At 40.5% G+C, this 21889-nt stretch overlaps 1 protein-coding gene across 1 annotated transcript in view; it reads left to right on the top strand.

Moving 5' to 3' along the window:
• The first annotated feature begins 3144 nt into the window (after positions 1 to 3144).
• MTMR12 (myotubularin related protein 12) overlaps positions 3145 to 21889 on the top strand; it is a 31335-nt gene continuing 12590 nt past the window's right edge. Inside the window, exons 1-8 of the mRNA XM_064736493.1 lie at positions 3145 to 3312; positions 11075 to 11129; positions 12297 to 12436; positions 14189 to 14261; positions 15409 to 15539; positions 16246 to 16339; positions 18793 to 18916; positions 20073 to 20148. Coding sequence (XP_064592563.1) covers positions 3151 to 3312; positions 11075 to 11129; positions 12297 to 12436; positions 14189 to 14261; positions 15409 to 15539; positions 16246 to 16339; positions 18793 to 18916; positions 20073 to 20148 — 855 coding nt within the window. The 5' untranslated portion in view covers positions 3145 to 3150. The remainder of the gene's footprint in view (positions 3313 to 11074; positions 11130 to 12296; positions 12437 to 14188; positions 14262 to 15408; positions 15540 to 16245; positions 16340 to 18792; positions 18917 to 20072; positions 20149 to 21889) is intronic.

The raw sequence follows: 21889 nt of genomic DNA, 5'->3' as shown, positions 1-21889 counted from the left end.
CTTGTGTCTCCCTTCCATCAGCTGTTGTGCCACGGAGCCTGTGCACAGCTGAGAATTCAGCCCAAATAATTATTCAAATTAATAGTCTGTGAATTTTTTAAACCAAGTAATCTGTCTTTATAGAAAGAGGAGAGCTGGTTTGTGAGTTTCCCTCCTGCAGGCAGCATTAGATTCTGTGGTCATACTTCTAGAAAACGTATCAATATGAAATGGCAACAGTTAAACGCCATATATTCTTCACCCACTACACACAAACTAGAACTTGGCTTTAAAAAGTTTTACTGTTCTACATTTGCATGATTGCCATTGATTTACATACAAAATTGAACAAAAGTAAATTACATTATTTGATAAGCTCTTTTTCTTTTTAATGGATTGAAGTCACTGGCAGCATGGAACAACACTTCCCATTTAGAAGAAACATGGGAAGACCTATCCTGTTAATACACCATTCCAGGAACTTCAGTTTGTTGCAGAAATTTTATTTTAAAAGTCTTTATGAGTGTAGAGAACAATCCCAAATGATTGAACATCATTGAACTGTCTTCTTTCCTCATCGGTATGGAGCAATTTGGAACAACACAGAGTGACAATGCTGAAGAGAGGGACTGTATTAAAATGACAAAAAAGTAAGCATGTAAATATATAGGTGAGAGGCAGTAGAGGACTATAGGGGGAGTGCAAAGACAAGGAGGGGAAGGAGGGCACTTTGAAAGGCCAACTTCAGCCTGGCCAAGCTGAATTCCTGAGGTGCTCTGAGCACTGGACAGTCTTAACAAGGAATTTACTTGCTGCCCCCATTGCCTTTAGAAGGAACCTATTTCCCTCCAGTGTCTGCAGGAAGAATCTACAGAGATGAGGTGGCTGGGCTGAAGTTGGCTTTTGTGAGTACTCCCCACAGATGCTCCAGATTTTAGAAAGCTGGTCCTTTCAGATCCTAATGTTTTTCTCTGAATTAAGTTAACTTGCTATAGTTTTATTTCTGCCATTCCAGAAAAGATGAACTAGGGGGGGGATCCAAATCTGGCCCCCAAATTCTAGCAAAAAGGCTTCAAATCCCTTCTGCAATGGGTTCACTCCCACACATTTTGCATCCTGGAGAGCAAACCCCAGGATGAAGCACACCCTGTTCATCCCATGCTGACCATGTGGGTATTTTGCTGATAGAGAATAGCAGTTCACTCAGAGGTTTTTTTTATGTATGTCTTTTTTTCATGACAAGATGAAGAATGAATTCCCATGTGCTGTGTGGGAATTAAGGCTCCTTTTGCACTTCCGATCAGAGTTAAGACTCTGGCCTAGTGTCAAAACATCCCTTCCTCTTTGAGAAATGCTATGTCAGTAAGTAGCTGATTTTTGCTTTAGTGTGCTGTAAACCTCAAGGCGTGCTGTGGTATTCACATTATTCCCACTCTAAATTCAGGTATTTTAAAAGACTTTTTAAATATGTAATTCTCTTTCTTTAAGTACTTAATACACTGGAGAGCACAGAGGTGGGGTCCCACATTTCCCCTCACCCTGGATTTGCACCAGTTGAATCCCATGGGGTGTACTTTTGACCTTTGCAGCTGAGGTCAGATGCGACATAAGGAATGATGTGGAAGCAGCTGTGGAGAGAAACATGAGAGCTCTTCAGCATGGGATCCCATAGCAGGATAGCCTTTGTTGTAAAACTATTAATGAAAGCTAATCTCTGGGTTGTTTTGAGCTTTTTTTCCAGAGAGAAGGTGATTAAATCCAAAGGACTTCTCATTCCTTGACTCTGAAAACAGGGAAATAGCTTTATTTCTGAATTGAAACAGTCCCTCTATTTAATTTTATAAATGCTGTCTTATAAATATGTAACCTTTTTTCTTCCTGCTGTAGTTTTCCTAGGTCTGGGTTTGGAGCAAGGTAAATAAAGTGAAGTATTAAAACAGAAAGTGGGGGGAAATGATAGGGAAAGTGCTTATCACTAATGTTTGAAGGAACTGTTGATATTCATGTCCTATGGTCTACTGGAGTTTGTAAAGCATGTTTTATTTTTGTAAAAATATTTCCATAAAGTTGATTCTGCACAAATTGTCGCCTGGGTTACCATTTGCCATTTGAATTGCTGGGTAGTCTTGCTGCATTGCCACGGGCCGTTTACAATATTTGCATTGTTCTGTATCCATATAAAATGAGGCCTTTAAAAGTAACCTACATATCAGTTAAACCTGGTGTATATTTACAGCTCTGATTATACAGCATGCAAAGACGACATTCCAGGGAGGCTGTGGCTGTAACACATTAAATAGACATTGGGCAGAGGACTTCTTGAGGTATCAAGAAGTATCAGCAGTCACATTTTAGAGGGTTTTGAGGATTATTTAATGGAAAGTGTGTTTTATGTCATTTTTCTTGCACTTCTCCTGCCATAAGTAACACTGCATATCGATGCCTTGTTTAGATTTTCCTTAATGCTGAGTTGCCTTTGAGTGTGCACAGATACAACACAGGCATTTGGCAGCTGAGTGAGAAACAGTGCAATAGATGAGTTACACGAAGTTTATAGGCGATGCTAGGAATAAAGTCTCTGCTGTGAGGGGGGTAAGGCAGTGGCGCAGGTTGCCCAGAGAAGCTGAGGATACCGCATCCCTGGCACTGCTCAAGGCCCGGCTGGATGGGGCTTGGAGCAACCTGGCAGAAGGTGCTCCTGCCCACAGCAGGGGAGTGGATCCAGATGAGCTTTAAGGTCCTTCACAACTCAAACCATTCTGCGATTTTATGACTCTGTGGAAGCGACGGCTGGGTCAAGGAACAGGCCAGGAGCGGGAGGTCCCTGCAGCTACACAGAAAGGTACGTGGTTACCCCGAAACTGAGAGAGCGGCGGGGGATCCCCGTTGGCTCCAGAGCCCTGTTGGCTCTGTCCTCAGCCGCGCAGACCGAGGGCAGAGCTGAGCGGAGCATTTGCGGGGCATTTGCGGGGCATTTTGCGGGGCATTTTGCGGGGCATTACACGGGCACCCAGGCCATCCCAGACCCCCGCGGCCGCTGAGGGCACGGGCCACGCCCCGTGAGGGCGGGGTGGCTGGGAGGCGGTGCCCACAAATGGCCGGCGCCGAGCGGGGCCGCGGCTGGGGCCGGGGCTGTGGCTGGGGGCGGGCATGGGCGGCGCCGGTTCTGTGATGCGGCTCGGCGTCGCCGCGCTGCCGGGGGATCGCTCCTTCCGCTGCCTCCCCGCTCGGGGCAAGCGTTTGGAGCTGCCGCCGCCGCCGCGGGCCGGGGCCATGTTGGGCGGCGGGGCCAGGGCGTCCAAGCCGTCCTTCGTGTCGTACATCAGCCCGGAGGTGCGGGGCCGGGCGGGCGGGCCGGGCAGCTCGGTCACCCCGGCTGGGAGCTCGGGGCGCGGGGCGGGCGGAGCGGGGCCGGGGCGCCAGGGTTAGGGCTGGGGCTGCCGCCGGGCACTGCGGGGCTCAGCCTGCCTGGGCTGCCCCGAGGGTGAGCGGCGTGGAGGAGAGCTTAAAAAATAGAGCTGGGTGGTCAGCGGAGTTGTTTCTGTAAGCCGCGTCCAGGTTTACAGCTGCGGCTGCTCGGCCCGTAAGGTCGGACTTTCCGAACCTGTTGTTCTTATTGTCCCTGAACAGCATCACTTCACGTTCTGCTCGGTGAGCTCCTTGCTCTCAGTTCCGCCAATGGAAAGCGCTGGATGTCCTTCCTTAACAGCTCCGTGTTGAATTCTTGGGAGTGTGTATATTTCTGTGTGTATCTTTGGTATTGTTCTGCCTGTTGTCCGTTCACTTATTTGTCGAAACTTACGTTGACAGTTTGATCAAAGTTACCTTAGGCTCAGTTTACTGAGGTCATCTTGTTAGCGCATGGTATTAGGTCAGTATTGTTTTTCTGTATTCCAGCATTCTTATTCCTGGTAAACAGCTGTTTTCTAGGAAAAACATTTGATGGCTATTAGCCATAAGTGTTGGGATTTTTCCACTCATAGCTCTTTGTAATCTGTGTCAACCTGATTCTTCTTAATTGTTAATTCTCTTGAGAACTTCTTAAGGAAAAGATTTTTGCCGATCTTGTTAGTTAGTGCAGAGTCTGTCACTGATAGGACCTCGGTGAATCTGGTGGTTTTATTTTGCATTTGATCTGAAAGAACATTCAGAGTTGTTATGGCCAAATTCAGCTGTGGTATTTAAAACTTATGTCCTTAGCTGGTGATAGCAAATCCAGTTTTTACATGTTTTTCACACCCTGTGTCTTGTAGTTTCATCAGTTTACTTTGAAAGTTTTATCTCGTTCTTGTATTTCCAAGTGCAAGCAGATGGAAATGATAGGTACAAGTGTTTCTGGAGTCAGCAAATACATCCCTGACGAGGTCACTTTTTCACCTTTGGAAAGTACCTCATACAAATATACTGGGAACTGGAAACAACTTTATTTGTTAGGCTTACTGGAGGACATTTCACCATTTAAATAAGTTTGGTGTATGACTAAAGCTTGCTAGAAAAAACGGGTGGTTGAAAAGAGCAGAAGTAAATATATACATAGTGCAGCAAGATGGCAAACAGTAAAGAATACTTTAATTTGATTTTAAGTGCAGTGATGTAATGTTTCTAATATGATCCTGATGGCTGCAGGAAGAGTAACTAAAGTGTGTAACACTGGAAGGTGAGGCTCTTGATGAAATACCCTGATTCAGTAGACATTGGTGTCATTAACTCTTTACATGTTCTTGCTGCTTTTACATGTTACACTTAAATTTAAGAATTTAACTTACTCTTGCAGCAGGAGGTTTGTGTTATAGATGTGACTTCTGCCATAGGATGGATGTCCCTTTTGTTCCTTCAAAGACACAGTGAAACTGAGGTCTGATGTGATTAGCAAGTAAAGCAAGTCTGACTCTGCTGTTGACAGCAGTTGACTGCCTTAATGGTTACACAAGAAACTGAAGACTTTAGTGGCTTTTATGAGGATTAAAAATAAAATTTTAGGTACGTGATGAAACCTGTGAGGCTATTTTGGTGTCTAGAAAAAGCCTGTTTATTAAATATCCTAAAGTAAGCAGAAATGAGCATCTCTCACAGTGCTGTGTGAGAGAAAAACAACTTTGTGAACTCAGGTTTCCTGTGCAAGTTAACTTCCATGTAGTTGAGTTTTAAAAGGAACTAATTCCTTTTGGGAAAGTGGAAATTCTGATTCCTTCTATCTGGAGCATAGTTGGGTTAACTGGGAGCTTTCATCAAGGCATTTTAACTTCCAGGTGCTCAGGGAAGAAGTACTGGCCACAGGTGTGATGCTTCCTCTGGCAGCCCATGTCAGAAGGTGGGAAACAGCAGTTTGAGATTTCAGCTGTGTAGGATTGGAGTTAACGGTGGACTTCTCCATGCATTTGCAGAGCCTTGCCTTGAATCTTTTTGCACTTCCAGCCTGAGGCAAGATTTCCAGTCAGCCACTATGCAGTTCAGAGCAGTAGAGTCCTGTTAGCTGTAGCCTTCCCTTGCGTGCAGCCTCCAGCTTCTGTGGTCTCGTCCAGGTTTGCTTGGGAAGCTGTTTCAAGGCCTTGAACTGCTGGTTCCAGGTTAGGGGAGCCCTGCAATAGGGAAATTAACAGGTGGAGCTGAGTTTTGGTTTAGTGCCACCTTGTTTTCATCCCATTTTCAGATACCTGAGGGACACAGTAGGCAATATTCTGAAAAATAAAATGAAGTCAGCTTTAAGTTGCTGTGTGTGCTGATTTGAATATGAAATTAATCAGGAACTCTATTCCTGTTAATATATGACCAGATGGAAGCAAGGAGTGAAAAGAAAATGCTGGTTTTTTAAAGAAACAGAAGTAATTTTTGCTGTGAAACCCCAAAATGTCTGGAAAAACAGTGTTTTTAACATCTGACTAAATATAACCTAGTTAGGCTCTGCTGTATGGAACTGCAAATCAATCAGTGGTCTGTTGAGAGTGAGACCGTAGGATGTTGATATTAATGACACACTTCCCCTCAGGACAGTCTTGGCTACCCTGCAGGAAGTGGGGTGAATACTAGGGTATAAAGTCAATGTTTTGGCATTTCAGATCACAGGCTTAGAATATGTGTCTGTGGAGACAGTGAAACAAGGACCAGTGAATTACTTCATGATTTGTAATTCTTTCAGACTTTGAAAACTGAAGTTATTTACAAGTCAAACAAGCTAGATTGTATTTTCCAATAAAACTTCAATTGCATAAAAAATTAGATTTCAAATTTCATTTCAAGCTCCAAGTTGGTATTTTTTCTATGCATTCTTTAAAGCTAAATCCTTCATATTCATTCTTATGGGATGTTTTTTCCTGTGTTAGCCTTTAAGCTATGGAAGAGGTTCTTCTGCTTCATGCTGCTTGTCTCTGAAATCTGGGCTACACCACAAAATGCTGAGGGTAACTTCCATGCCTCATGTGCTTTGTCTCTCAGATTCTGCACTGTTCTTAGCTCATAAGCACTGTGAATACTTCTTGCTTGTAAATCCCAGTACGGTATTGTGATCAGTCTTAAAAACATATGTCCCTCCTTCAAAATTGGGGTGGTGGAGTTGAAGGGGGAAATAAGGAATTGAGTTGGTGGACAGCTGGGCTGACATGGGGGAAACCAGGTGTTGATGTCAGAGGAGATGGACAGGACAATGTAAGGAAAGAGGAAAGGACAAGAGATGAAACAGCTGGGGAAAACACATGCTATGATCTAATAGACTTCTGGATGAGGCAGCTGTGAAAGGAAGGAAAACAAGCAGTTAGAGGTTATTCTCAGCAATGTTATTCAAGTGTAGTAAGCATGTGCTGTGGGTTGTATGGCATACAACATGGGATTAGGCTTGTTTGACCAACAAAGAGTTCTTCAGAAAGTACCAGGTATGTAATGTGGTTTGTTTCTGGATGCAAAGTAGATACTCAGCATTTGCATGGGTGTTTCCTCTTTTGCATGGAATTCGAGTGGAGCTGTTCCACCAAAGTTTATTTTACTCAGGAGCACTCTATTTACTTGTTGGATTGCCACAACTGATATGCAGGTCTTTTGGTACACAGTTTGACTTTCACAACTGGTAACTTTCTTAAGTATATATTTATCTTTATCTCACCCATCTTTTTAGTGAAGCAAACACAAAAAAACTAGAGGCACGTCGCAAACCTCACCAGGATGTAGGTCTTCCCTGCGCAGAACTTACTTGTGGAAAACTATATAAAAGCATCGAAGTGTTCAGTGTTCTTGCAGCACTATTTGACAGGTTTCAGCTTTGAAACCTGTCAGCTTTTTCAGACAGTACCCTTGATAGCCTGGAAGTGATCACTTGTTCCTTCATTATTTGAATCTTTCGGACATATTTTCTCAGCATATTTAGTAAGTCTTGTTTTTAATTTGTGGAATTACCTGTAGTGCAAATGTCCAGCTGTGGATCAGTGGAAGCATTCCTGTGGGGTGAGATAGGTTCAGAGTTTAGTTTGAAGCAGCAGGCTGTGTGTATGGTGTCTCTGCTGGGGCTGATGGGCAACATCCAGTATCAGTAGGTACATATACGTGTATCTGTATGTCAGTGATGATGAAAAAAACCCCAAAGAGATTCTCTTATCAATATCTGGATTCTGGCATGCAGGGCATGTTTTTCTCTCTTTACTTATTTCCAGTACACAATTGTTTACCTTCCTGTGGAGTGAGAGGAGTTGCTTTCAGTTGTGGTGACACTGTAGGACAAAAAGCAGAAGTAATCTGGGATTCCTTTCCTGCTCCAACCATAAGGACCCTGTTACGTTATATTAACTCGACCTTCTTGCCCTAAACTCTTGCCTCACTTGTGCTGTCAGCACTTGGGGAAGACTTGTCTCCCCAGACAGGCTTGAGGAAAATACTTTAACCCCTTTAAATACACTTTTTCAGAGGAGGGTTGACTGTAGTCCCTGGGTATTGCAAACTGCGCAGTTGTTCCTTATATTTGGGTAAAAAACAAGAAGAGAACTTTCCTTAAGGAAAGAAGGTTTTTTTTTTTGTTTGTTTTCTGTTAGCAAGAAGGGGGATGTATTATGAATTAATTTGGTGTGACATGTCAGCTTGAAGTTTTGGCATAATTTGGTACTCTCTACTGTTAAAATTGATAATTAAAGGGCATTGCCATATTTCCTACCACAGTTTGAGAACCTGGAATAAGGAATATAGCACAAGGTAAGTGCACAGGTGAGAAGCATCTGTTAGAAAGAAGTGTCTAAAGCCTTTAGAGGCTGAGGTTCTTGTATCAGAAATGTCAGAAATGAAGTTAATTTTCCTCATTTGCATGGTGTCCTGTGGGTGACTGCTTTTAAGTGTGGCTGGTAGTAGGGCTTCCCATTTGTATCTTAAGTAAGAAGTGACAAAATGCTTCTTGGGGCATTCAGAACAGGGGAGCTACAGATGAAAGGCTCTTTCTAGAGGTTTGCATGGCTTTCAGTGGTCACATAAGGAAAGTACTTGCATGCTTAGCTCAACAAATAGTCAGAGGGTGAAGATTTCTGATGTCCAGATGTGTTCAGTAGCTTGCAGAAATGGGCAGGCTTACTTCTGCTGCTTCCCTTTCTTTGGTTGTGTGCTCATCTGACCTGTTGATGAGCCAGTTCTGCTAACAATAGGCACTAACAATAAAACCAAATGTAGGACAAGTACATACTTCCCAGCTGATTTTACCAATCAAATTACCTCACCCTCTTGTCAGACAAACCCAGGGATAAAGGACTGCGTGGGTGACTGTGAACGTGTGACTGATTAAAGGGGCGTTGAGCATAATGAATTGAAATGGGCTCTTCAGTTAGTGGTAAGATCTGTGTTGCCCCAAAACTTGTATCCGTTATAAAAATAAAACTGAAACAGAGCGGAGATGGCAGCTGAATTTACATGTGTGTTCCTACACAACTTGAACTGACTCATGGTGAGTTAATTTTTCTTGCAGATCTTTACCTTCTCACTGAAAAGAGCAAATACAAAATGTGACAGTAGTAAAATCTAATGTATTTTCATACCCTCCCTAGGAAAATGAGTGCAGCAGCATGGATTCTTCAGCAGCACTCATGGCTTGAAGTCTAGCTATCTCTTATCTAAATGTATCAAAACCACCTTTAATATGTTTATTGATTTACTGTGGGAATGTAAGTGTTGAATTTCAAATATAACTCTTCTGGAGACTTAACTCTTGGTGTCTGTTGAATATTATAGGAATTCTGCCTATTATAAGCCCTTCAGTGTCTGTAGGCTTTTTTCAAGAAAGTGAAACTGGATTTTACAAGGTGATTTCAGTGTTTGTGGTCTCTGATCTGCTGTGATGCAATTTGATTAAACTTCTAACTCCATTCAGAAGATAATCAATTTTAACCTGCAACCAAAAACTTGTAACCACTTATTCAAGATTATTTGCTGTTGAAACCCGTTATAAAAGCTTAATTACATTTTAACAAATGGGTGTGAGCTCAAAGAACTTCTTTGGGGTCAGATTTTTTTTTTCTTCAGTTCTTCCAACACTAGCATAAGGTGGTACTCATGGCAGTGAGTATGAACCGTGTGTGTGCAGAACAGTAGTTATTACATTCTTTCTGGCACCTCCCAAAGTCGGAGGTGCTGGAAAAAGCACCTGGCTGGTATAGCTGTTACAGTTCTGTGGGCGTGATTGTTGGCATGCAGTTTTCTGAGCAGTGTTGCATGTAGTTGGACACAAAGAGTGATTGTACAAGGCAGAGCTATTAAAGGCATTTGTAAACCTAACATTTAGTTTAAAGCTACCATTGGTGAAGAGACCATGCTGGGGGAAGAAAAGGTGTATATATTCCTCCTCTGAATGTAGAAGTATTCAGCCGAAGTCATAGTAGCATTTTAGCTAACTTTTTACCTGACAAACCTGAGCTTTGAATATTACTTCTACAGCATCCACACTTAGACAACAAAGACAGCAAACTGGGATTTGTTTTCTCTATTAGCTGTCAGCTGTAGTTATGGATTTCTTTCTTCACACCACTACTACTTTCATTTTGTAACCTTCTTCTCTTTATGGCCTATCTTGAACATCTCTGCTGTTCTCATGACGTGGTTTCCTGGTGGTTTTGCTGTGCAGCCTTCAAACTTAGTTCTAGGTCTTCTGAGTATGGAGTGCAAGTGTTTATATGAATGGCAGAGGCTGTTTATTTTTGTACTCTCAGGGGCTTTTGTTTCTCTGTATTTAATCCAGCAAAATTATTATTGCTTATATCTTCTTTTGATTCTTTTCCTTGAATTGGAGTAGCTGACTGGATGCTGGTGACAAACTAAAATTAGCTTGCTTACTGCTGTGCCCCCGGGGGGTTTCCAGTTAACTAATGGTTTTCCAGAAAGACTCCAATGCATGCAAAGCGATTTGGGCTTGGAGGAGGAAGTTCTGAACAGGCTGAGCAGGAAGGGTGTAGCATCTCCTCTAGTTTAATAGTCTTTTGGCTGGAGATTTTAGCCCAACTGTCAGTGCCTAAAGGCTAAAATAAGTGAGACAGAGAAATTAATATGTTTGTTTTGTGCAATTTGGGTCCAAACTGAAGAGTCTCCTGTCATCAGGTTTTACCTCTTTACTCTGAGATCCTGAAATACCTTTCCATATAGTCATGTCAGTGCTGTTTAGGTAACTTTTGTACTTTGGTTGAAATGTATGTAAAAATCAGAAACAGGGAGTCATGGATGAAACTTGAAAAACTGAAGGGTACATTAGAAACAGTAGCAAGTCGTACATGGAACAGCTTATGATTGAGCTGGGAGATGGTGCTGTAATACTAAGTTTATGCTTATCCATTTAGGTGTGCTGAGAGAACTTAAAAATATTGGTAATGTTTTATTTCTGTCTGTTGCACAAATAGTGCATTTTTTGTGTGTTCACAAATGCATGTAACTGATACTGTGGATGTCAAAACAATTACTTAGCAAATAGACTTCTGACTTTAAGTGGGAAGATCAAATTGCAGACATAAACTCCTTTCATTTAGGAGGCTTTTTTCCTTAATTTTTATTTGCCAGGATGTGAGGAATTAAAGTGGGAAGGTGTAGTTCTTTACAGCACGTGTTGAAGGTATGATCTTTGCAAAGTAATAATTACTCTTTCTTTCTTTAGGAAATACACATAAAGGAACCCATAGAAAAGGAAGTAAATCCTCACTTACTGCCAGGTAACTGTTGTATATTACTACTTCTAAGTAATAAAAATTAGTGATTAATGAATAATACTTAAATATTTCCATGTCTGCAGCAAACACTTCAGTGTGACATCAGTGTCACAAGTAGTAAATACAGAGTTTTGTTTAAAAACACATGCAGGTTGAAATGTTTTTAACATCTCTATCTGCATGTGATGTCAAAAACTCTATAAAAACAAATTTTTTACTGAGGTCAGTATCCTCAGGTAAGCTGCATGTGGAGAGCTGTCAACACTTGAGTTCGCCCTGTTTCTTAGAAGTTAAAGTTGGGTGGGTTTTGTTTGTTTGGAACTGAAGACAAGGACTAGAGGAAATTTACCTTCTAGTGGCTTTGTCTCTGCTGTGAGTTACTTGGGCCTTCCAATGTTTCTTATACTGTTAATATTTTCTTTTGTAATTTACAATTACTTCTTGTTTAAAAGTATTTTCTAAGATAAGGAAAGACCAAATACATGTAAAAGTTTACAATAAATTAGTGTTCTTCTGTTGGGTTTCCTACGCTTTTTAGGAAAGACCAAGTGTCTGTCTGATCACATCTATTAAAACTTTACTTTTTAAATTTGAAGTTCAATTCCTGTGAATTCTAGTAAGACAACTTAATTGACTACTATTTATGCAAACCTGTATTTGAGACTTCCAAAATAGCCTTGGGACCTGTAAAATAGTCAAAGGTATGAAAAAATAACTACACTGAACTTGAAATAACAAGTTCAAATGTTTCAGCATTCTTAAAGTTTAACAGTAAGGAAGATTGGAATAATTTTCTACTTGTTTATTGACTATATAAACTGCTCTTGCTGGGTTTTGGTTTTTGTTCAATTACACACTCTAATGATTGCTATTTTTCTGCCGTTTGGAGTAGGCCATGACACAGGTACCTGTGGCTACAGAACTCCCAAACATCTGCAGTTCAGGCCTTCTGGAATAACATTAGTAACCTGGGAGATTAAGATTACCACTAAGATTACAGCTGATTCCAGGAGCTGCCTCTTAGTGGGTTTGTGTAACAGTGATGAACTATCTTTAGGCATAGAGTTCTGAGAAACTGCCAGGAAGTTATTGCTGCGATTGAGATAACAATTTAAATAATTCAATTGTAAATGTCAGTTAATGTTGCAAGTCAGTGTTTCTTCTCCACAGGTGAACTGCTGCTCTGTGAAGCCAGCACAGTGTGCAAGTATGTGCAAGAAGATGGGTCACATCGTGGTACTTACGGGAAACTTGTCTGCACAAACTTTAAGATTTCTTTCCTTGATGATGATTCTGCTTCAGATGATAATGTAAGAAAAGAAGTCTTCTAATTATGACTAAACAGGCTCTGCATAAATCTTTCCCTTATATAAAGATGCTGAATGAGCATAAATGTGTAAAATTTGCTAATGGGTGCAGAATAACTTGAATTAGTCTGCATCTGCTTGATCCTTTCTCAATCTCTAATGACTATTTTAAGCAGCAGCAGTGCAAGCATTTATGTGGACACTTGGATTAGACATAAACTTCACCAACTCACAAAATATAAAGAGTTATGAACTAAGTTAAAAGAACCCATTGTTTTGAAAACTAATCAACAGTTTGTTTAAAGGTGATTTCTGACTGTTTGTCTTGGTAGCATTTGTGGAAGTGTGAATGTTTGTGATGGTGGAAAACATCTGCCTGATTTGACTTTGGGCTACATCTGCAGAATCATTTCAGGCTGTACAAGACTGAGTAAGCTAATACTCAGCGGAAATGCTCTGAAAATTTATGTAGCTCAGTGAAACTCTGAATTATTTCATTCAAAGTCCAATGTGTGCTGAAAAGATTTTAAAACCTAGTGCTGTTGAGCTTGCAAACACTGAGAAAGCTAAAAACTCCCTAAATCTTAAAAATTATTTCAATCTTTTTACCTTTGGTTTAGGTACTCAAATTGAGCTGTCAGAGGAGAATGGTAATGCCACAGTGCCATCATGCTTTTGATGAGCTTAAGCATTGAAATAGTTTAGTCCATTTAGGTGCATTAGAAGTGAAAAGGGAGTCCAGTGGCTCCCACGTTCAAGGTGATCTTAACAGTTTAAAAACAATGAGAATAATATGATTTGACACATATTGATTGTAGTCAGAAGTTTATTGGGGTTAAATTTCACGAAGTTTAAATATTAAACTAAGGCTTCTGCAGCCAAGTACCGGCTATTGGACCTTCTGGAATTAATTAAGACAAAGCTGCAGAATCTTTTGACGTAAATCTCAAATGATCTGGGGAAAGTTGGTAATAACCTTGCTAATTTCTGTTCCTGGCTTTAAACCTCGGGTTTATAACATGCCAAGTCAACTATATTTCTTTTAACAAAAGTTCAGGATTAGTTACCTGCTTCAGAGTACCACAGACCTGGAAGTAACTTGAATAAGGTTTACTCTCTTCACAGTAAAATATAATTTGCTGATGTAGTGTACATCAGCTCTTTGGTAACAATATTGAAACTAATAGTGTTTAATTGTGTCATTGCTAAAAATGCCAATTTTAACTGTACTAGTGGAAAGGTAGAAGTGAAGGGAACTCCAAATCACTTCAAGTTTGGTTACACAGTAGATTAGGTAGTTGGGTTGTGTGTGTGTCTTCAATTTACCCAGTCATAAATCTGATTTTAATGTTAGTGTGTTCTTGGGATACTTGTTCTTTTAAGAGGCTTTGTGTTTCCTGCCAGGTTCCCATAGCAAGGAAACTTGTCATAAAAGGGCTTGGATCACATGAAGCTACTGTATTTCCTGTTTACTGCAGTGATTCTTGTTTGAAAAGTGACTCTCAGTAAAAATGTATGCTTTGAAGCTATTTGAAAAGTAAAAACTGTATCTACATTTCAAGCATGGCTGAGACTTAAATAAAGCTATATTGTGTGTATAACTTGCATTTTAATAACTGTTCTTCAGTGTCCTGCTGTACACAGCTTCTAGGAATAAGCAGTAATGCTGATAGTAAAACAGTGCATGGAAAGCCTTTACTTGGCAGAAGGTGGTACTGTAGTGTGATGTTTCTATTTTTTCCTTCATGTTTTTAGGAGCCACAATTTAAGAATAAGATTGTAGGAGAAAATGACATAACTCTGCAGTGCGTAGATCAAATATATGGAGGTAAGTCAGCCTTTTAACCCTGGGGGACTTGGAGTGCTGGTGCTCCTTGTACAAATACATCCTTTTTAGAAAACCAATACATTATTAAAAAGCAGCTCCAGTTATCTTTAATAATGAAATGACAGATAAGACTGGGTTCTGATAAATTTCTTATCCCTCAAGCTTGTCAAATCAATTTTAATTTATTTGATTAATTGTCCACTGGAACAGACAAAATGATTCCTTCAAAATGCAGTTGTTCAAAGAAGAGGGTGTACTGTGAAAAGTCCCTAAATTTGGAAGACAATGATCTTCCAATGTATCAACTGTTTCTATAAATATGGATATATTCGTTTCATTTGAGCAATAGCAGTACAGGTACCAAATTCTCAAACAATTCCTTTTGTTTGTCTAAGGGAGCTTTGCTTTATGAGATGCATGATATCTTCACCATATTAAAGGAGATACAAAAGGAGGTTTTAAGTGCCAGCTAAATCAAGCACTTTGCATGGGAGCTTAGAGATGTGCCAGTATTGCTAAAAAAGATAAATGAGAATGGGATGGATCATTTTAAGTATGGGAAGGCTTTATTGAGAATCCTGTTCCTGGACTAATTATGAGTATTCAGTGTGTTTATAAATGTTGGTGTAGATTTCTGAAAGAGTGAACTGAGGCAGACCAGTGATGGTTGTGAGACACTTTAGTTTTATATCCAGTGGCCGAGCTGGCAGCACTTGAAGTTGTGAAATGGTACATCCTCAAAGAGAAATGAGCAGAGGTTTGCCTTGGGGACTTCCTGGTGGTTAAAAAAAAATTAAGGAACTTAGAATGATCTCAGATGTCTGGGGACTTCCCCTTGGGTAAAACTACTTAATTGTTCTTTATGTGTCTTGAAACTTTAAACTTGGTGTGCAATCAGTATGTGAATAAATATAGCACTGACTAGCTGGTTTGCTGCAAATTTGCCATTTACCTTGTATGAAGTAATTTGATGGGTTTTAAAAGAAAAGGTTGTGGCTTGTCAGCCTGTGTTCAACGATGCTTGCTTTGTCTTGAGAAAACTTGGGCTTGAATTAGTTTCTTGAGAATTCTGGAAAGTCAGTCGGGGACAACTTTATCAACATTACAAGTCCCTTTTTGATGTTAACTTTTCTTTTTCATTTTGCAGTTTTTGATGAGAAAAAGAAACTTCTAACAGGACAGCTAAGAAAATATCCAGAGACGTTAATTATCTACTGTAAAGACCTTAGAGTATTTAATTTCTGCCTGAGATACACAAAAGAAGAGGAAGTGAAAAGAGTATGTATAGTAACTTAATTTGCTTTTCTATCTTTGACTTGGTGCTGGGTGTTGTGAGGATGAGGGAAGGATGAAATTCACCCTGAAACTTGGAAGTGTTTTCTGATAATTTCCAGCTAAGACAGAAAGTAAAAGATTGATTTTATTAAACATTTCATTGTGCATAGCAGTTAAAAAACAGGTGCAGTGGCTCTTTAAAGAAAACTGGAACTTGGGAGTGCTACAGGAACTTAGCTCCAACTTGGACAAGCTGTGAAGCTGTTCTGTTTGTGACATACAATTTCATTTTATTTTAGACTTCAGTATAGTGTTACTTTCCTGATAACTTTGGGTTTTTTGAGAAATTAGTCTCTACTCCAAACTAAGAGTCAACTAACTTTATTTAGGTAAAGTTAGTTTAGTTAGTTTAGTTTATTTAGTTAACTAACTAGCTTATTTAAATAAAGTTAGTTAACTAACTTTATTTAAGTGAGAGTAATTCTGGAGGTTAAACATATGTAATGTTACTTAGATGATGTAGGTACAGTGTCTTGCAGAAAACATAGAAACTTTCTGAAAAGTCAGGTTTCAGCTGTTGAGGATAGAACCCATTACTTTTGTTTAAAACCTAGATGCAGGGGTTGGTAAAAAAAATAAAACAACTTTTTTTTTCCTACACTGACAGTCTTGGTGTGTGTTTGGGTGTTAATTTTTGGTCCTTTTTTAGATCGTCAGTGGTATAGTTCATCATAGCCAGACTCCTAAGCTGCTTAAACGTTTGTTTCTCTTCTCTTATGCATCAGCTGCTCCAAACAACACAGGTAAATGGTTTTTTTGATCTGTTTGTTGCACAGTTAGTTTGTTAAGCAGTCTGGGAGGCCTACAGTTGAGTTTGTGCTCAACTTACGGCTCTGTCCTGCTGGCAGGTAGCTTCAAAAGATTAATTTTTTTTTGTTGTTGTACATTGTTAAACATGTTGCTAAAAAACTCTAAATTGTCTCCTTTTGGTTTTAGTGTCCTTCAGGAAGTTGCACAGAAAAAGTAGCACAAAAAAAGTAGCACACTTTTGCACAAGCAAAAGTAGCATTCCTAGATTGAAAACTTATTGTGATTAAAATGTGCAAATGCTTTTCACATGGTTCATCTAGAAAATACTTTGCTTGCTTTATCAGTGTGGTTTTTCTGTATAACTGCTGTGAACTAGACTTCCTGCTCTTAATTCTGAACTTACTGCATTTGCAGTGGCATCCTATGAGAAAGTACTTCCCCTTTTGCTCTTATTTGCAACCAATATGCTTCTTCCAGGCAATTGCAAGAAAAGCATAGGTTTGACTTCCCTTTATATCTGACTTATTACATAATCTTCCCACTTGATCAAACTTGGCTGAATAGTACATTAGGCTGCAAAATTCAGGATAAAAACTTGTCAGTGTACTTTCTGGCATTCTGTAATTCAGACTTTAGTGGAAATAATAGTGGTGTTTCGAATTAGGAACCTGACCCTTAATGCACCAGCAACACCAATTCCCTTCACAGAGGAAGGTTTTGATGTGTGCAAGGTATTAGTCAAACACCAAAATATGTCAAGGAATTTCAGGATCATTGAGGTTAGAAGAAGCCTCTGGAGATTATCTAGTCATGTTCTTGTCCATATGCCCCTCTTCAGAGTAGGGTTAACTGCACCAAGCTGAGTCATGTCCAGTTGGGTTTTGAGTTTCTCCAAGTATTGAGACTCCACAGCCTTTCTGGAGAGTCAGTTTCATTGTTTGACCCTCCTTGTAGTGGAAAACATTACTGTAATGTGTATTTGGGATTTGCTGTAGTTCAGCTTGTGCATAACTGCCTCTCGTCGAGTCCCTGAGTCTGGATCCATCTTCTGTACTCTCCTCCCCTGTTCCACCCCCAGTGTTTATATACACAGGGAGATTGGCCCCTCCTGAGCCCTCTTCTCCAAGTGACCCCAGCTCTGTCTCTCCTCATATCAGGTGTTTTGAGCCCTTTAATGATCACGGAGGGCCTTCACTGGACCTGGTCCAGGAGCCTTCAAACAGGAGCCCAGCACTGGGTACAGTCCTCCAGCTGAGAGCAGTGGTGGCTTCATTCAGCTGGTACACGGTGGCTTTGCTAAATGCAGCCCAGGAGCACACTGCCTGTGTGCTGCAAGGAAGGCACATTGCTGGCTCAGGTAGTTCCTGCAGGCTTCACCTGAAACCGGTGTTCTGTTTCAGCTACAAACAATGGAAAAGACTGCAGGCATTTCCAGGTAGAGACAGAGCCTGGGAGAAGCCTACTCTTTAAAGCAACACCAAAGTGCTGTCCCATAATTCTTTCCTATTTTAATAGCTGTGTTCAGTAGTAAGTGGCTCAGTGTCATTCTTCATAAAATTAGTACAGGATAAGACAAATAGACTGTAGACATTGTTGTTTATGCCTTTCACAGTCTGATACCTCTAAAATCCTGTTTCCAAAAGCTCATCAATAATGTTCTCTTCTGAGCTGTAAATTTTTCATCTACCTTATCTTCTTACAGTGAAAAGTTTCAAGTTACCATTGTGTCTTCCATGGAAATTATAGCTCTCTTTGCTATTTCAGGTTTAGCTGATATTGTAGAATGTTAGTCAATTAGGATGTGTGCTTAAAACAATTGACATTACTCCATAAATTATATGGTTATTATACAAGATTTGAAGCTGAATCAAGCTGCTGTCTTAACTGTTTCTGAGGTGGCTAAGTGGAATTACAGGGAAGAGTCCAAATTGAAAGTATTGAGACTGAATTGCTGTAATTAATTTTCTGCTCTTACTGAGTGCCTGAGATGTTCTATTCAGTGCAAAGCTATTCATGAGGAAAAAAATGAACCTTAAATGAAATGCAGTAGCTGAAATTTTGTAGAAAGGTTTTTGGTATGATTGTTAATTTTGGTATGATTGTTAATATAGTGATGCCAGTCAGCTGCATTACTATAAAATGATATTAGCTGCATTTTAGGCTGGGTGTGAGGACAGCCCCAGATGTGTGGAAGTTCTGTAACAAATTAATCATTTCTGCAGGAGAAACTGTTCCTGAAGTTATTAGTAACAGCTGTATCTGATATTGCTGTTGTTGACGATCAGACTGAGGCAGTGTGGTGTACAAAGACATTTTGTCTTTGACTCGAGATTTTTGGTACGCAAGAGGTTCTGCTTGCTTACCTTAACTAACACATTTACTTAGGATTGTTTTTGTGTTAGAATTCCTGACAGTCTGCAAAGTTAATTTTATTGATGTCTGACAGATGGGAGGAACCAAACTGTGATGTTTGAAACCTTGGAGGACTGGCGTGATGAGCTGGAGCGGACCAAAGGGAATGTGAAATACAAAGCAGTGACCACCAACGAAGGCTACAGAGTCTCTGAAAAGTAAGATTGCCCTGGTTAATAGTGAGCTTTGGATGTGTGAAAATCAGTGCTACTCTTGATGCTGGGGATTATACAGGTTTTTGGGAGTCTTTTTAGAATATGATTTCCATTTTTATTTAGGGAATAATTTTGTTTGTAATCTCAGGAGGTGATCCTGCACAACCTCTGATTCAAGCAGGGTTAACTTCAACTATTCAGTACCTTGGTTAAATCAAGCTTTGAGTATATCAAGAAGTGGAGAATAGAAAATACTTATGTCTGGGACCTACACTTCTGTCATACTCGTTAGGATGACACTTTCTCAGTGCTGTACTTTTACTGTGGTAAAATTTCAAGTTACAGGCACTGGAGATTTTTCACTGCTTTTGTTGGGAGCAGGCTGGATGGGGAAAAAGTAACTGGTTTGAAGTAAATCCGCAGAATGTGCTGGTGGAAGTTAAGTTGTGTTGCCTTTAGGAGAAGGTTAACAAAGTTTAGCTGAGCTTGGCTGCCAGTTTAGCGGAGTAGCATTTAGTGGTGAGCTCTTTAGGATGTATACAAGGCATTGTATACTTCTACTGCTGTTTCGTAGTCAAATCTTGAAAGAGTTCACAGACCTTGGAAACTAGTATTTTTCAGAGTCTTAACTATTTATTCTAGAACTCTGTCTTGGGAGACCCAAATTGAGTTTAAGTACTTACAAGCCAACTTACATTCCTTCTCTGAACTGTGAACATAAACAGCATTGGTTGATGCTGGAAATCCTTGATAAAGTAAATTACATTCTTGAATTAGGATGTGAACTGCTTAACAGGTATGGAAACAGAGCTAGTTATTTAATACTGTGGGGGTATCTTTTGAAACAGCAAAGCATGAGAGAGCCTAGGTAGTCTTAGAAATCAGTCTTAGAGGTTACAATTAATAACACCTTTGTGAAGGCAGGGGAGTGTTGCAATGAAAATAGTTCAGACCTCAAGGCTGGGAGAAAAGCCTTATTCAAGCTGAAAATAAAGGCACAGCTTTGAGGACAATAGAATTATCTAGTAGGAAAGATTATTGTAGCAAGGTGAATATATAGTTAGAATTTGAGTTAGGGCACTTACTGTCATTAAAAGGAACTTTGAGATTATTCTTTGTTCAGTTTTTGAGACCAAGAAACTCTTTTTTGTTGTCTTAGGCTGCCTTTGTATTTTGTTGTTCCCATATGCATTTCTGAAGAGAATATCTTGAAGTATGAAGGCAGAGGCATTCCTGTAAGTATATGTGTATGGCTGAGGGTAAGACTCTCACTGAGATGGCATAATTTCAATTAACATTTCAGATGTTAATGGCATATTGTTTTCAGAACTTTTTTTTAACAGTTTACATGTATATCTGGTTATCTACAGAAGGGAAACAGATGTTGGAAGGAGAAGTGCTTGATACTGTATTTCACTGAACAGTGTAATATGTAGCAAAACATATTTAATATTTACATAACAGCAAAATATGTATTTACTGTTCGCAGTTCCCATTTATTAATGTCTTATAGCCTACGTATATTACTAGCCTGTCTGTCCATCAGCCTGTTTTTCATGAGACTGTGCTGAGTGGCATCTGGCTGGGGCAATATGTAGGCCTTGAAATGCTGTTTGGATATTGAGGTGAAGATGGTGCATGTAAGGTGTAGCTGAACACCTCCAGTTACCTGGCTTGGGTTCTGGTAAGGGCTGTGGCTGTGATGATGCAGCATTTTTACAAAGTCAGGTAACCCAACTGAAAAACTAGTTCTGCAAGTCTAACAGAAAATGAAGTTAAATACACTGGGTTTGCAGCCTGTAGCAAGCTGGGTTTGGCTTCCTGCCTTTGAGTTCAAGAACCAGTAAGACAGAGAAGATGGAAACAAGGATCAAAGCAATCTCACTTGTGAGGTCTTACCTTAGTGTAAGCTTGTCCATTAAATTTGCCAAGGAAAACCATGTTCGTTTTGTGCTCTTCAGTTAATTAGTCCATGGAGGAGATGGTACTGTACTGTCCTACCTAAAAGTCAAAGTAGTGTGGCAGACTTTTTCTCAGAGAGTCAGAGACCTATTACACTGGCTCTTACACAGAAACAGAAATATTTGGGATTTTTTATTCCATCTTGTGTTCACAGAGCTGTAGAATAGTTTGGACCTTTAAACAGGATCTCATCTAATCCCCCTCTGGAATGACCCGAAGCATCTTCTCCTACATCAGGTTTTGTAGAGCCCTCTCAAACCTGGCCTTGAATGTTTCTGGGCTTCTACCACCTTTGTGGACATCCTGTTCCATCCAGTGTTCCAGCACCCTCCTTGTAAAAACTTTCTTCCATATGTGTAGTTCTAAATCTACCCTCTTTTTGTTTCAAATCATTACCCCTTGTCCTATCGCAGCAAGACCTACTAAAAAGTCTTTCCCCATCTGTCTTGTAAGTCCCCTTTAAGTAAAGAAATGCCATAAAAAGATCCCTCCAAAGCTTTCTCCAGGCTGAGCAACTCCAGCTCTTCAGTGTATCCTCACACGAGAGGTGCTGCAGCCCTGTGACCATTTTCTTGTCTCTGCTCTGTGCTGGCTGCAGCAGGTCCCTGTGGTTCCTGTGCTGGGAGCCCAGGGCTGGATGCAGTGCTCCAGGTGGGTCTCAGCAGAGCAGAGCAGAGGGGCAGAATCCCCTCCCTGCCCTGCTGCCCACGGGTCTCTGGGTGCAGCCCAGGACACGTTTGGCTCTCTGGGCTGGGAGTGCCATGGCTGGGCCATGTGCAGCCTCTCACCCACAGCACCCCAAGCCCTTCTGGGCACGGCTGCTCTGGGGCTGCTCCTGCCCAGCCTGTGCTGGTACCAGGGGCTGTCCCAGCCCAGGGGCAGCACCAGCACTTGGCCGTGTTAAACTCATGATGCTCCCATGAGCCTGCTTCTTGAGCTTGTCAGGGTCCCTCTGGATGGCATCCTGTCAAACCACCTCAGCTTGGTGTTGTATGGAAATTTGAGAGTGCACTT

The sequence above is a fragment of the Zonotrichia leucophrys genome, chromosome Z (assembly GCF_028769735.1).
Source record: "Zonotrichia leucophrys gambelii isolate GWCS_2022_RI chromosome Z, RI_Zleu_2.0, whole genome shotgun sequence".
NCBI classification, from domain to species: Eukaryota; Metazoa; Chordata; class Aves; order Passeriformes; family Passerellidae; genus Zonotrichia; species Zonotrichia leucophrys.
Note: the sequence above shows the minus strand (reverse complement) of the source record. Positions and strands in the feature narration are given on the sequence as shown.